This window comes from Platichthys flesus, chromosome 1, assembly GCF_949316205.1.
Source record: "Platichthys flesus chromosome 1, fPlaFle2.1, whole genome shotgun sequence".
Taxonomy (NCBI): Eukaryota; Metazoa; Chordata; class Actinopteri; order Pleuronectiformes; family Pleuronectidae; genus Platichthys; species Platichthys flesus.
This window is the reverse complement of record NC_084945.1, coordinates 280001-295682: the sequence shown is the minus strand read 5'-3', so window position 1 is coordinate 295682 and position 15682 is coordinate 280001. Positions and strand designations below refer to the sequence as shown.

At 43.8% G+C, this 15682-nt stretch overlaps 2 protein-coding genes across 3 annotated transcripts; one reads left to right on the top strand and one right to left on the bottom strand.

Annotated features, from left to right (window-relative positions):
- The first annotated feature begins 65 nt into the window (after positions 1-65).
- On the top strand, positions 66-4930 carry cdkn2aip (CDKN2A interacting protein). Of its 2 annotated transcripts, none has more exons than XM_062411384.1 (4): positions 66-206; positions 1841-2090; positions 2175-2290; positions 3230-4930. In XM_062411384.1, the coding sequence occupies exons 2-4, from the start codon at positions 1843-1845 to the stop codon at positions 3805-3807; spliced, it is 942 nt and encodes a 313-aa protein (XP_062267368.1). In that variant the 5' UTR covers positions 66-206; positions 1841-1842; the 3' UTR covers positions 3808-4930. The 2 variants fall into 2 exon arrangements, with proteins under 2 accessions (XP_062267368.1, XP_062268118.1); XM_062412134.1 differs by lacking the exon at positions 66-206 and adding an exon at positions 253-605.
- Positions 4931-11722: 6792 nt separating this feature from the next.
- cart3 (cocaine- and amphetamine-regulated transcript 3) lies at positions 11723-13549 on the bottom strand. The gene is made up of 3 exons (XM_062393014.1): positions 13312-13549; positions 12638-12721; positions 11723-12273 (listed from the first exon to the last, which is right to left on the bottom strand). The coding sequence occupies exons 1-3, from the start codon at positions 13498-13500 to the stop codon at positions 12166-12168; spliced, it is 381 nt and encodes a 126-aa protein (XP_062248998.1). The 5' UTR covers positions 13501-13549; the 3' UTR covers positions 11723-12165.
- Between the last annotated feature and the right edge of the window lie 2133 nt (positions 13550-15682).

Here is a 15682-nt window from a genome sequence, read left to right as displayed (position 1 = left end):
TAGATTAGAATCATATCTCATTATTGTATTATTCTAAGATATCATATCTATGAGGCTTTAACCAAGCAAAGCCCCGCTTGAAGGCAACGTGCAGCGAGAACGGGGCTTCTGGGAAACGTAGTTCCTCGGTAAAGAGTCAGTGTTTCGTCATCATCGGGTCATGTAGCTAGCTGCTAGCTGCTAACAACACATCGCATCACAGTCTGGTGAGTTGCTTCATTAAACGTGCTGCGTCACACACATTCATCTGATTAACACGTCATTAATGTGAATAGTGTGAAGCTGTGGAGTGCAGGTTGTTGTTAGTAGTCTCCGGTTGAGCTAATGTTCACCAGCTAACTCTAACTTACCGTTAGTTAAAGTCTCTGTGGAAACTAGTTAGCTAAACTAGTTAACCCAAACACAGCAGGCTAACAGCAAGCTAACAACAAGCTAACACATCTGTGCTGTGTAGGTTCAGGGTTCATCAGCAGCTACTGGGTTTAAAACACACAGAGACACACACAGAGACACACACAGAGACACACACAGAGACACACAAAGATACAAAGAGAGAGACACACACAGACAGATACACAGCCAACTGAGGACAGACGGAGAGGAAGGTGATTATTGATACACACAGAGACAAACACACACACTGAGAGACACAGAGACACACGCTTTTACATGGAAACACAACTCCACAAACAGACTCGAGACACAGAGACACACAGATACACAGAGAGAGACACACAGACACTCACCTCAACACAGACACAGACTCACAAAGACACTCATCCACACAGAGACACACAGACTTTCACCTCCACACAGACTCACACAGACACTCACCTCCAGACAGAGACACACACAGACTCACAAAGACACTCATCCACACAGAGACACACAGACACTCACCTCCAGACAGAGACACACATAGACTCACACAGACACTCACCTCCACACAGAGACACACACAGACTCACACAGACACTCACCTCCACACAGAGACACACACAGACTCACACAGACACTCTCCTCCGCAGAGACACACACAGGCACTCACCTCCAGACAGAGACACACACAGACTCACAAAGACACTCATCCACACAGAGACACACAGACACTCACCTCCAGACAGAGACACACATAGACTCACACAGACACTCACCTCCACACAGAGACACACACAGACTCACACAGACACTCACCTCCACACAGAGACACACACAGACTCACACAGACACTCTCCTCCGCAGAGACACACACAGACACTCACCTCCACACAGAGACACACACAGACTCACACAGACTCCCACAGACATTCACCTCCACACAGAGACACACACAGACTCACACAGACACTCTCCTCCGCAGAGACACACACAGACACTCACCTCCACACAGAGACACACACAGACTCACACAGACATTCACCTCCACAGAGACACACACAGACACTCACCTCCACACAGAGACACACACAGACTCATACAGACACTCTCCTCCGCAGAGACACACACAGACACTAACCTCCACACAGAGACACACAGACACTAACCTCCACAGAGACTCACACAGACTCACACAGACACTCACCTCCACACAGAGACACACACAGACTCACACAGACACTCACCTCCACACAGAGACACACAGAGACTCACACAGACACTCACCTCCACACAGAGACTCACACAGACACTCACCTCCACACAGAGACACACACAGACTCACACAGACACTCACCTCCACACAGACTCACACAGACCTACATACACTGATCCCTGTCTTCTTGTTGTGATGGTCTGTGATCATTGTGTGTGTCGCTCTCACAGCTGCTGTTTGTGTTTGCAGAGATGGAGGGGGAGAGGAGCGGAGAGGACACAGTGTCAGACTACCTGGGTCAGAACCCGGAGCTGGCCCAGTGGGTGGAGACCCTCAGGACCTACTGTGAGAGCAACAAGCAGTGGGTCGCTCGGAGGGAGTTCCTCCTGAGGAACATGGAGGCGTTCCCCACGGTGGAGCCCGGGCTCCCCAGCAGCAGTCTGGACCGGCTGCTCTCTCTCTCCACGGTCTGGGCCAATCACGTTTTCCTCGGCTGCAGGTAGGGAGCACCGACGGCGGGATGATGGAGCTCGAGCAGGCGACCACGAAGAGTGACTTTCCTTCTGTTCCTCTCATCCCTCAGTTATCCACCGGCTGTGATGGACAAGATCAAGGAGATGGGCGAGGGGATAGTTGTAGAAGATCCTCCAGTTCGCAGGACCACAAAAGATCAGTCCACGGCCAGAGGAAAGAGAAGTGGTAATGAAGTGCACATTACTGTATTCACTGTGAATTCTAAGTTCAGGTGGAAATGAAATCTAAAACCATCAACTGTGATTTTATTGAAATAATGTTTCCAATATTTTTTACTTTGATTGAAATACAGATAAAACTTATATTTCACTCAGAATGCTCCGTATAAAACTGCCTCTTAATCCACCAGCTGCTGGAATCACACTCTGTTTTCATTAAGATCCTTGAACCATTTCCCGGGAAATCAAAAAATGATTCTATCACACGATCTATCACACGACAGAAAGTAGAACCAATATCTGTTTCCTACCGGATCCAGATCCAGAACCTTCTGTTCAAGTTCTTTCCCGACTCGTAGTTTAATCAGATGCTACGTGAACATTGAGCTGATCCCAGGTCACTCAGCTTGTCTGTGGCGAGGACTGATCCCTGCTGTTTCTAGTCTGAGACAAAGTCCTGTTTCCAGGGTTATTCTCTACTCTCTGCTGTGTCCATAATTCAATATATTCCTTCTTATCCATGGTACATTACCTGGGTCTTCAATTTAATTTATTAATCTGTGAAAGAGTGAACTAGTTGAAATCTGCAGAACCGCTGTGTCACTGTTACTATTCAAACTGAGTCACCTTTCCAACCTCTTGGGTTTATTATTGACACATGATCTGTTTTTCAGCTCCAGGAAATGATCTGAATTAAGAGTTAAACCATTCGTGTTGTTTTCACCATAAATGTTCTTTTATAGGACATGTGACTGCTGGGGGGGGCAGCAAACTGTGGCTTGTTATGGACCACGACATGTTTCTTCTCCACTGCTGCATGTGTCACTGCAATTGTGTGCTGGTTTTTCTTTTCTTCACACACCCACTCCAGACGCTGGGGTTCCTCATTAGCGGCTGTTTCTTTGTGCAGTCAACATTGTCCTGTGTGTTGTGACCTCATTTGCAGAGGGCGACGCTGACGGCTGCGTGAAAAGAGCCAAATGTGGAACTAATGAGCTGGAGGGTCGAGGCGCCGCGTGGCCGGTGACTCAGAAAGCAGGACCTGCTCCACACGCTCCAGCCGAGCACCAGCCCTTCTTCAACCGCCTCTACAAGGCCGTGGCGTGGAAGCTGGTGTCGGCGGGGGGCTTCGGACCCAACCAGGACCATTTTGAAATCCTTCAGAGCTGTGTGGAGTCGTGTAAAGAGACCGTGACCTGCGTGTTTGTGCCGTTGAAGGACATCACAGGCCTCCCGGCAGCTCAGACGCAGAAGGAAGGCCACGTGTGTGAAATCCGCTGTCAGTCCGTCTACATGGGAACAGGATACGGGCGCGACGAGGCCGCTGCCAAGGCCATGGCTTCCAAAGAAGCTCTCAAAGTCTTCCAGGGACGGAAAGTGACAGTAAAGATCTGCAGGCGGAGATACAAAGGGAAAGATGTGGAGGACTTGATGTTGTTTGACGAGCAGCCTCGGAGTCAGGGCTTTCCTCCTGCTCTCAGCTTCCCGTTTGAGGACGAGCAGCTGGACGGAGCTTCTTCATAGAGACAGACTCACATCGGCTGTGATCCCAGGTGGAGAATGAACAAGTGGCGTTTCTTTACTGGAGCTCCTGAAGGATCTCACAGTGTGTTGGGACCAGACTGTTACACAGAGTCTTAAAGTAACAGAGCATCAACGATCACACTTTACTGTGGTTTCAATATACTTTGACAAACAACAATAAAAACGTTTAAATCCGCAAAGAACAACGTTACACTGAACTTACTTCATTTCAACCTCTTTCAGTTTGACGAGGTTTCACTGAGTGTGGAACAACGTGTGTGCCATCAGGTACCAGTCAAACAGACACTGGGAAAAAGCTCAACTGCCAGTTTGGGAGTTAGAATAACGGCAGCTTGAAACTCCACCTTAACATCACAGGAGAACATGTTGCATTACATTGATTTGATTTCTGTCCCAGTGCTTCTAGAATGACAGTACCTTGTATAAAGTAGCACGTGTACGGTATGTATATATAAATCTATATTTCATTGCAGTTCTTATTGGTTCTGAGGGTTTCGTGATTTTCACCGAAAGTGAGTTTTTCTTTTATTCTCCAAACTTGTTGATGGATTCAGTTTATTCAGAGTTCCTCCGCTCGCTCACAGAGCAACGGGAAAAAGTCCTGTTAACAAATAACAAGTTTTTAATAGTTTGTTTACAGTTTTGACGTTCCTCATCAAGATACAAAATAATCCACTTTTGATTTTCTTTAGGGCAGAACTGGACTGTGAGGATAAGAATTAGAAGTTGAACTAAACGGATTGAGAGGAGTTCAGTTTGAATCAGCTTATTGAAAACATGCTCCACACTCGTTTGTTTTAGTTTGTGCAGTTTTCATGTTCTCTAAAACGTGATCAGTTACAGTTCCCATCACACTGTGTGTATGTATGGAAATGCATCTATGATTTAAAAAGAAACACGCCTGTGTTGAAAATAGAACGGTCACAGTGGATCCAGCCTGTACTGTTGTGAAGTGTGTGGAGATCAAGTGCTGCTGTGATTAGTCTGTTCTTCATTTCCTGTCCTGGTTTTAATGAAGTGTGAAGTATCGACACTGTTTCTGTATGTTTACACCAATGCTCCTGTTTCTATGTGTTTTTTAAATAAACATAATTTAAGCAAATGAAGCAAAAGTTTTGGTTTCTGTACTAGAAAACAAGGACACAGCCATACAAGTCTCTTTCTGGTATTAAATCAAACATCAGTGGAAGTGGCTCAAAGGTTAAATCACGGTGACGGACTGAACACAACGGTCCGAGCTCAGGAAAACCAATTCATTTATACCCAACAAGCTCCTCCCCTCACAGAGGCAGAAGGTTATCCAATCAGCTCTCTGGGTGTCTTGATCAGACACCTGTCTCTAAGTCCAATGGCTCTTCTCTGAAGTCTACGAGACAATGACCTGTGGATTCTGCTCAGACGCTTTGAGAGACTCTTGAGGAGAAGGATCTTTCTCTCAACTCCCAGGTCTCTGGCGAGCAGCACCTGAAGCCCATCTGCTCCATCTCCTTGAATGGCCCCCCGCTGTGAAACATGTGATTAGCGACACCTAGGAGTCTAGAAGCAATTCACATCTGAGTTCTATGAGAAACCCTCTGTGCACTCAGAGTTAAGTGAACAGAAAACACATCTGTTCATACATTCCTCTACATACATGTTCTTTCATCCAACAGATCTAGAGACAGAATTTCCATCACAGTTTCCATAATAAACTAAGTAAAGATGATGCGTCTCCACTTCCTCTTACTGCCCACAACAGAAGCCTAATTAACCTGGATACAAACACTCAGCCAATCAGGAGTCAGTCTCAGCTGTCAATCATCACGTCTCCGCCTGTTTTTATATCATCAAATAACTGAATCAAACCAAACTGATCAGAAACCTGAACAAACATCAGAGAGAAGAACGACCTGAAACGACTGAAACATCTTTGACAAACATTTATTTAACGTCTACTTTGATTTGTTAGTTTAGAGGTGTATGAGCTGTATAGCACCAGGCACCAGGGGGCGATGGAGACGTTTGACTTCACTTTTTGGGAGCCTTCGTGTCGTTGATCTTTTATACTTGATGGTTTCGAGATCTGCAGAAAACTATAAATGACATGATCGAATTTCACTTCAAATTATTTACAGAGTATCATCAGTCACATGGTATCTGTCTCATATTCCCAGTTTGTCTCATATTCCCAGTCTGTCTCATATTCCCAGTCTGTCTCATATTCCCAGTTTGTCTCATTTTCCCAGTTTGTCTCACAGATGTTAAAAGGATCAACTTCCTGTTCTTAACTCAACACGAGTCAAACAGAAACTTAGTGATCAGTGATGAAGCTCTGAGGATCCTCTCCCAGGACACACACATGCTGATGGAACACAACACAACAACACAACAACAGGACTCACTACATGAGAAGAACCAGTTTGTAACTTCATGTTTAAAGTGTTTCTACATCATGTGTGATGGAGATGAAGGAGCAGATGAACTGAGGAGTTCCTGATGGTAGAAGATGTGAGGAGACAAGTTGTGTAGGAAGAAGAAAGAGAAGCTCCATGTGTCATGTGACCCCCGAAACTCTACAGCTTCAGCAGCAGAACTAAGTTCCAAGACGAACCTGGACCAGCTCGAACTGTAACTTGATCACAAAGGAAGGTTTGAATCCTCAATGTACAGAGGGAGTCGGCCTCCAGAACTGAAGCTGAGATGATTCCACAGGAGAGGAGCTTGATGCTGAAGCTCTGGTTCCTCCTCCTCCTCCTCTAGAGACTTCAGGGACAACAGCCTGGATTCTGGGAGCTCAGGGCTCTAGTGGTGATAAGGTACTATGATTTCTTTAAGGTTTGATGCTGACATGTTATTAATGTAGGTGAGGAGGAGGATTTTAAATTCTCAATGTAACAGGAAGTCAGTGTAGTGAAGCTAACACAGGAGACATGGTCTCTGTCCTGGTTCTTGTGGGGACACGCGCTGCAGCATCTCTAAAGACTTCCTGCTGGAGTCGGAGAGGACATGTCTGAGATGTTACGCAAGTGAAAGAAGTCGGTCCTAGAAATGTGTTTTAATTGAGAATCAGAGGACAAATCGGGATCAAAGATCACTCCCAAGGTCCAGAGATGATGTCATCTAGTGCAGCTTCATCATTACATAATGTGTCTCTGAGGTGTCTGAGTAATAGAACCTCTGTTGTATCTGAGTTTAACTTTACAGCTCATCCAGGTTTTATGTCCTTGACACGTTTAGTCATTGACGACATTGTTCTGGTTGAACTGGGAGTTTAACTGGGAGTCGTCCACAGAGCAGGTTCCTCATGGAAGGTGAACAGGACTGAGCCGAACACAGAGCTTTCATAAAGAATCCTTCATCAGCTGCAGGGACTGAACAGAGTGAAGTGAGTTCACAGTGACTCCGCCCTCATTACAGATGATCCGATCCACACAGCTGGAAATAAGAAGCTCTTGTTTGTGTCAGTCAGACGTCTTCGGCCTCAGCAGTCGAGCGGACTCTTCATCCACATGGCTGCTCTGGGATTTCTCACTTCAGTGCTCAATCTGAACACAAGATATGATCTGAGACCAGCTGGAAATAAACTGTGGCTGCACCTGAACACGTGGAGTTTGAATCCTTCACATCCGAGTTTATCCAACATCTCAGAAGGAAACGCAGATCCAGAGCAGCTCCACCTCTTTATCTAAAGTCACTTTGAAAAAAAGAACACGTGATCGTATTATTTATCACATGTATGATCAGAGAGGAAACAGCCAATCAGAGACAGATTTACATCTTTAAGAAATAGTCCTACAGGTAATTCAGTGGTGTTTTTTTTAAAGTTTATTTAATTTAAAAAAGAATCAACTATAATTGAAAATGTTCACAGTGCAGGAAAATGATTGCACAAAGTAGAGAAGAAAGTTTGAACTGTTGATGAACAAGGTTCATGACTGACACGTTTATTTATTACTGCCACGACTACTACTATTATCATTATTATTATTATTAGTAGTAGTAGTAGTAGAATTATCATTATTAGTGTTCTACTCTGGATCTTCCATCTCCACAGACGTCTGTGGCTCTCAGAGACTTCTAAAGTTTGATTCTTTTGAGTTTGACAAGTTAAATGTTGAACTCTTCTCTCCAGATCAACACATTGAAACCAGTGTCATCTTCCTCATGGAGTGTTGATCTATAAACTGTTTCCTGTCCACAGGGTCGATGTCCTGCTCTGTCTCATCCGTCTCTCTGAGCCTCGTTTGAATTCTTTCAGTCTAATTATCACACAAACCCTCGTTTCTCTGCTGCAGGTTGGAACTGTCTCTTTGTGTGAATGTGTCTCAGGGTAATTCCCAGAAGAATCAATAAGATGTCCTCGCTGTCTGGAGAAGATAGAGACGGACGAATTGAGTCTGACATCGACGAACGTCCAGACTTTCATGAAGAGAGATGTTCTGACCCCGTGTGAATCCACATCAAAGGAAAACCGTAAAGATCACCAGATTTGAAGGTTTTACATATTAACAAATATCTAAAATAGAAAATCACCTCCTACCCCCTCACCTTCTTCCCCTCCTACCTCCTCACCCACTTCCCCTCCTCCTTCCCCTCCTACCTCCTCACCTTCTTAAGATGCATTAATTAGTCCCAAACACAGACACACTCATGCAGGTAGGGAAATGTAACCTCTGCTTTTGACCCATCTGGTGCAGGACACACAGAGCAGTGAGCGACCATGTACGGCGCCCGGGAAGCAGATGTTTGGGGAATAAGGTGCCTTGCTCAGGGGCACTAGACAGGATTGGATTTTTGGGCAGATCAATCCAGGTTTGTCTTTTGTTGTCTCTACGTGGAGACGAACCAGAGACCTTTCTGCCCATAGTCCAAGTTTCTGCCTCTAGTACAACCGCCTCTCCTTCCTCACCTTCTTCCTCCCCTACTTCCCCTCCTACCTCCCTCTTGTCAGAAACCATTCAAACCAGTTGAGCTCACTTGATGGATTGTAACCTGACGTCATCAGTGAATTGTTTCTGGTGGAACATGGAACCTCTTCTCACTGATTCGGTCTCAGAGCAGAAACCGGATTCTTTCTTTCTCCCTGACAACACGAGGAATCCCTGATGGACAGTTCATCGAGTGACAGAAAATCAATACTCAATTAGAATGAAACAGCTGGATTCATAATGATCTTTAAGAGTTTGCTTGATTCGTCACGTGATGAGACAAGTTGAGACACAGGAACAGGAGAGAGACAGTTTGTCCTTCATGTGTTGAACCCACAGACATTTTCCTCCATTTCCTCCACTGAAATATTTACCATGTTCACAGCTTATCTGGGAAACAGGATGGGAGAAGGTGTTTGTTCAGTTTAAAAGCATAAAGTGTCACGACCTCAGGTGCACACACACACACACACACACACACACACACACACACACACTCTCTGTATTATTGATGACAGCTGACAGACGGTGGATCACAGAAACCTCAGCGATGACGCAGACGACTGAACTGAAACATCGAGTCAAGTCAAATCAAATCAGAATCAAACTTTAGATCTTTAGCCTTTGAAATCCGTTTGTTTTCAATCCAGGAGATAATTAAATTAACGACACGTCTTAGACAATTTAAGGAAATTTATCTCACACCTTCCCACATCAGGTTGCAATTGTTTAATATAACTGTATTAATGTTTCTATCGTTTTTTTAATTGTAATTTGTCAAATTGGCCTTTTAAGTTGATGTGATTGATTCATGATAAATAAAGTTAGTTTTCACTTCAGTTCTCTGTGTCTCTGTTTTCACTCGTGATTCTAACTGTGGAGAAAAGAACAGTTCAGTGACGACATCATGTGAATTTACAGAAAAAGTAAAAAATAGTTTCTCTTTTAAGTGATTATAAAACCTGATCTGATCTTAAAGCTCAATGAACACAGAAGAAACCATTTAATCTTTAGTCTCTTCTGAAAATGACCAGTATCTGCAGCCTCGGATTTAATAACTGATCATAAACTTGATCATAAACTTGATTTGCTTCAGGAGGAAATTTCTTCTGATAAAACTGCCTCAGCTCAAATATATATTAATGTTATAATAAGTGACAAAATATTCACAAAAATAATGCTCACATTCAGTGAGCAGCTCACGGAGTTAATGTCTGAACTCTACTCGCCTCAATTCACATTAATGATCTTAATAATGAATGAATTCACTCTGTCATTTAAAATCTGTTTATATGGAAACTTACATGTTTAAGACTCTCGAGCCAGAATGAAGGTTCGTCCTGTCAGGTCTGGTTGGAGGATTTTGCTGATTGATTGATTGGTTGATTGGTTGATTGGTTGATTGATTGATTGATTGGTTGATTGATTGATTGATTGGTTGATTGGTTGATTGATTGATTGATTGATTGATTGGTTGATTGGTTGATTGGTTGGTTGATTGGTTGATTGATTGATTGATTGATTGATTGATTGATTGGTTGATTGGTTGATTGGTTGGTTGATTGGTTGATTGATTGGTTGATTGGTTGATTGGTTGGTTGATTGGTTGATTGATTGGTTGATTGATTGTCTGATTGATTGATAAAGAAGGATGAACCTATGAAGTGGAAGTTATTTAACATGTGTGTGTATTCAGACTCTTTGTTTGACTCCATGCAGAGTTAAGGCCGGCCCATGCTTCTGCCACTGCTATAAACACGTAAGAAGAGAAAGATCAGCACGTAAACACGTCAGGGGCCCGACGGGCTCTTGTGCCTTCGGGCCCCTGAAAACACAGAAGCATGCGTCGGCCTTAAATTGGTTTCAGTTGATTTTCTGTCTCTCATTGTTTCTGATATTCACAGTTTCCAACATCCAACTGTTGACTCAGTGGATTGAAAATGTATCTATGTACCTATATCACTCCTCTTAGTATATTGTTTGATTACGGTTTGTATGGTAATAAGTTAATTTATATTTCCTCTTATCCAGAGGAATCATCCAGCAACTGTGAACTTAATAAATGATCCTTGTGTTTAAATGTGCAGTTTGGAGATCTGTGACTCAGTCACATCTATTCTACCATCAATTCAGGAAGTATGTGTGTATATATGTATATATGTATATACACACATACAGCAATGGATGAGCAATAATTGTCTAAAGCCTAATGAGGATAAAACCGATCATTTATCATCAGAAGCTGAAAAGCTGATTCATGCCTTCGTTTCTATTGGTCTATTAATGCACTTCCTACAGCATCCAATAGAAAACATGAGAGATTCCTTCAGAACTCTGCAGCTCGTTAACCAAGAGGAGAGAGAGCTGCTCTACTCTGGCTGTTCCACACAGGTTATATATTCATATACTGTATATATAACCCTAACCCCATATATATTCAAACTGTACCTGTCATTGTATTGATGAATGAGGACTCCTGTGGGAGGGTTTAACTGATTGAATTGAAAACTTCTCTCTGTGTGTTTGTGCTGCAGCTACGTTCATATTTTATAACTGGACTGTGATTGGCTCCAAACAAGCTGTGATGTCATAAATATCAGTCCCTGCCTTGAATTCAGATCTGAGGTGTGCACAGGGAGACGTGTGCACGTGTGATGCTCAAACTTTCCTCTGAGGGTTGAACTAAACACCATGACGTCTGTTTGTGAGATGTGAGGCTCCCTGCTTGTTTTCTTATTTCCTTGTATTATATATATAGTGTTTGACATCTGGATTCTCTGCTGTATGAATGTGACGCTCATAGTTTCATTGACTCTGCACATTTTGTCCCCCCCCCGTCCGGGAGGTGTGACATCACAAATGAAATCATGACAGTAAGGGTAAGTCAGGGCGTGCACGTTATGTAACCTGTTGTCTGTGCACGTGCATGTTTACATAAGTCAGTTTGAAAGAATATGCAGCGATGCCCTGATTTTACAAAACACGTGATCCACAGTTTATTGTTGAGTCACACACGAAACATCACAAACCAAAGGTTCACGTCTCAGACCGACCGTCTCCTGTTGATCAATCAGCTGCTCAGGCTCTTTACTGTGTACCTGGTCCTCAGGGTTACGGTGCATTGTGGGTAATTTCTTAGCTCCTACTACATCACAACATTGACCCTGTGCTTCTCAGACATAAAGTGTTTCTGAATGTTTACACTGTGTGAATCCTCCTGTCTGTCTCTTAACATCTGTACACACTGATCTGGGATATAATATATATTCTAGTATTTCATAAATATATATTTATCATAGAACTACTACAGTTGTCTGTGGGAGGCGTCGGTCACTCAGCTCAGTTGCATCATAAAAAAATATTACAGTTATTACAAAGGAATCAAGAAACACTTTGCTTCACTTCACATGACTACGTTCAAATCCGAGGCTCATAAGCACTTCAGCAGGAAGAAGTTGCAGAACGCTCCTCGGGGACAGTCGCACATCTTCCCAATCCGAGCTCCTTTCCTCACGGCACACTGCTCGCCCACGTCACACTGAGAGAGAGAGACACAGGGATGAGCTCTGAGACACACTAGAGCCATGAGGATCTAGATCCATGATGATCAATGATGATCTATATCAATGATGATCTAGATCCATGATGATCTATATCAATGATTCTCTAGATCCATGATGATCTAGATCCATGATGATCTATGATGATCTATATCAATGATGATCTATATCAATGATGATCTATATCAATGATGATCTATATCAATGATGATCTATATCAATGATTCTCTAGATCCATGATGATCTATATCAATGATGATGTATATCAATGATGATCTATATCAATGATGATGTATATCAATGATGATCCATGATGATAGAGCAGTAATCAGGGATCTGTACCGTGGGGACTTGACCAAACTTCTTCTCCCACAGAGGAAGACGTTTGGCCTGAAGCTTCTCCAGAACTTCCTGCAGAGCTCCGAGCTGAAACACACACACGGCTGTCACTCTCTCTCTCTATATATCATTTCATATTATACACACACATATATATATATATATATCATATTATGCACATATATAAACACATAATCTCATAATATATACTTATATATACATATCATCTCATATTACACAAACACACACACATACACAAATATATCATCTCATATGATACACGTATACATAAATATAATCTCATACTATACACTCATATATACATATCATCTCATATTTTGATTTCTATCTACATATATAATATATTTATAATATGTAATATCATATACTTCATATAAACATATCATCTTACAACACAAAGAACATTCATGTATTCAGTGTCGGTGAATAATTTCAAATAAAAACTCTTTGAACATGAAGATGAGGAATATTTCATATTTATGTCAATATTTAATATTTATATGATTTAATTTATAACAAAGTGGAAGATTTGTCCTTAAAGTCACATCTTTCTGTTCATTACACACATTGAAAGCAGAAACTAGTTGAAAGTCAGAGAGTAGCTGAGGAGATGAAGATGAAGCGTGCACGCTGAGTGGCGCGCGCACGGCTCTTACCAGCTGCTTCTCGCTGGTCAGGTTCGGACCTTTGGGGTAGAAGTCCCGCAGAGCTCTGCGGCTCAGCTCCTCGGAACTCTCCATCTCTGCGGAGCCAGCGGAGCCAGCGGAGCCGGACACGAGCAGCAGGGCGCACAGGAGCGCGCTCAGCAGCCTGGAGCCGTGCATGGTGGGGACGCGCGGCTGCATGTGGTTCGATCCCGGATCAGATTGAGGCTCCGCGGCTGCAGACAGCTTTTATCTGCTGGCTCCACCTGACGCTTCTCCTGCTGCTCATGCGTGGAGCCCGCAGTGACTCATCGAGTCACGAGAGTAACGGCTCCTGCTGAAGTAATGGATTACTCGTTACTTGGTCAAGTTACTCAGTATTAGATTGAATCCTTGTTTTTCCAGCCTCAGAGGATAAGTTCAAGAACTGGGTGAATCTTTATTATGAGTTTCTCCCGCTTCACTCACATCAACCAGCTGCTGGATCAAGTGGATCCTGATGTAGATCAGGATCAGTGTTCTGAGAAATCAGGGGATTCGTTCAACGCTGAATTCTTTTAAATTATTTTTCATGTTTGTGAAGAAGACTTCTGATGATCCACCTTCACAGAGTTCACCTGAAACCAGAGATCCCGCTGGCACACGACAGAACCAGGATTCAAACCAACAACCCTCTTGATGTATGGAGACACAAGTTTGGACATAATATCAGAGTCATGTCTGAGATGATGACGTCACCTGTGAGAGTTGACAGACGGACATGAGGTCCAGCCCCACAGGATGAGGGAGGAGTCCAGGTCCATCAGACCAGCTCTGTGCTGGAGCTGCATGACTCATGTCTCCTTCATCTTTAGCTTCACATTTCTCCACTTCCTGTTTCTGGTCACTTCTGATCGCATGCTTTCTTCTGGTGCTTCTGCTGAGATGTTGATGACATGAGGTCCTGAAAGAACCTTTCAGCAGAACCCATGATATTCAGCTGTAGTTCTACACGTCACATATAGAACATAGGCCTCAGAATGGTGTTATGTATATATTTATATATATAATATCAAAGCAGCTTCAGCAGCTTCTCTCTGATTGTTTCTGTTAGTTGCTGCAGGTTTTTGTAAAGCATCACGATGAGATGTGTTTGAGGACCTGTGGATCTGAACCTGTGGATCTAAAACCTCATGTACCCTCCTTTCCCTCCTGTCCCTCATGTCCCTCCAGTTTCTCCTGTCCATCATGTGCCTTGTGTCACTCATGTCCTGTTCCTCCTGTCCTTCATGTCCCTCCTGTCCCTCCTGTTCCTCCTGTGCCTCATGTCCTCCTGCCCCTCATGTTCCTCCTGTTCCTCCTGTGCCTCGTGTCCCTCCTGTTCCACATGTTCCTCAAGTCCCTCCATTTTCTCATGTTCCTCCTGTTCCTCCTGTGCCTCATGTCCTCCTGTCCCTCATGTTCCTCATGACTTCCTGTCCCTGCTGTTCCTCATGTTCCTCCTGTTCCTCCTGTGCCTCATGTCCTCCTGTCCCTCCTGTCCCTCATGTTCCTCCTGTTCCTCCTGTTCCTCCTGTTCCTCCTGTGCCTCATGTCCTCCTGTCCCTCATGTTCCTCATGACTTCCTGTCCCTGCTGTTCCTCATGTCCTGTACCTCCTCTAACCCCAGAGAATAATGCGTCTGCTTAGTTTGACCAACGTTCAGAGAAAGTTTCAGAGACAGAAACATCAACACCTGAAGGTGAAAGGACTTTAGATTCTGCAGTAGAATCTTCTAAAGGATTATTAATATGAACTTGTTCTTCATATTGTATAATTCTTATCTTCCATGTGGCTGCAGCTCATCACAGATGCATCTCCACTCTGCTCTTGTTCCCTCGCAGCAGTTTGAGCTTATTCTGGTAAATTGGGAGATTTATGAAGGAGAGAATCTGTGAATTACTCAGTCGGACTCAGATCGCCTCCTGGAAACTCCTCATGTTGAGGAGGAGGAGGAAGAGGAGGAGGAAGAGGAAGAGGAGGAGGAAGAGGAGGAGGAGGAGGAAGAGGAGGAGGAGGAGGAGAGCGGAACATGAGAGCATCACGTCAGAGATATTATGGGTTTATTTCCTCCTCTCTTCGATATCAATATGTCCTCGCTGCCGTCTGATTGGTCTGCACACGGCGAGGCAGCCAACTTTCACCAATCAGGGCGGAGAGTTAGTTCCAGCTGTGACTCATCTCTACTTGCTGCAGCTGGGGTCTCACAAGTCGTCAGATTGAAATAAGGTCCTGATTAATGAGCATCGTTATTGTCCTGGAGTCAGAACACGTAATGAAAACCACGAGTGAGTCAATCTGTGTGTTTGAGTTCAGACTGGTCAGCGTGAGTCACGACTGTGTGCACGGCTTCTCCAGATTAACA

Coding starts and splice junctions, on each gene's coding strand:
- cart3 (XM_062393014.1), bottom strand. CDS start 13,500: ATGCAGCCGCGCGTCCCCACCATGCACGGCTCCAGGCTGCTGAGCGCG. Junction 12,722..13,311: donor TGACCAGCGAGAAGCAGCTG/GTAAGAGCCGTG, acceptor TGTGTGTTTCAG/CTCGGAGCTCTGCAGGAAGT. Junction 12,274..12,637: donor AGTTTGGTCAAGTCCCCACG/GTACAGATCCCT, acceptor TCTCTCTCTCAG/TGTGACGTGGGCGAGCAGTG.
- cdkn2aip (XM_062411384.1), top strand. CDS start 1,843: ATGGAGGGGGAGAGGAGCGGAGAGGACACAGTGTCAGACTACCTGGGT. Junction 2,091..2,174: donor CACGTTTTCCTCGGCTGCAG/GTAGGGAGCACC, acceptor CTCATCCCTCAG/TTATCCACCGGCTGTGATGG. Junction 2,291..3,229: donor GGCCAGAGGAAAGAGAAGTG/GTAATGAAGTGC, acceptor CCTCATTTGCAG/AGGGCGACGCTGACGGCTGC.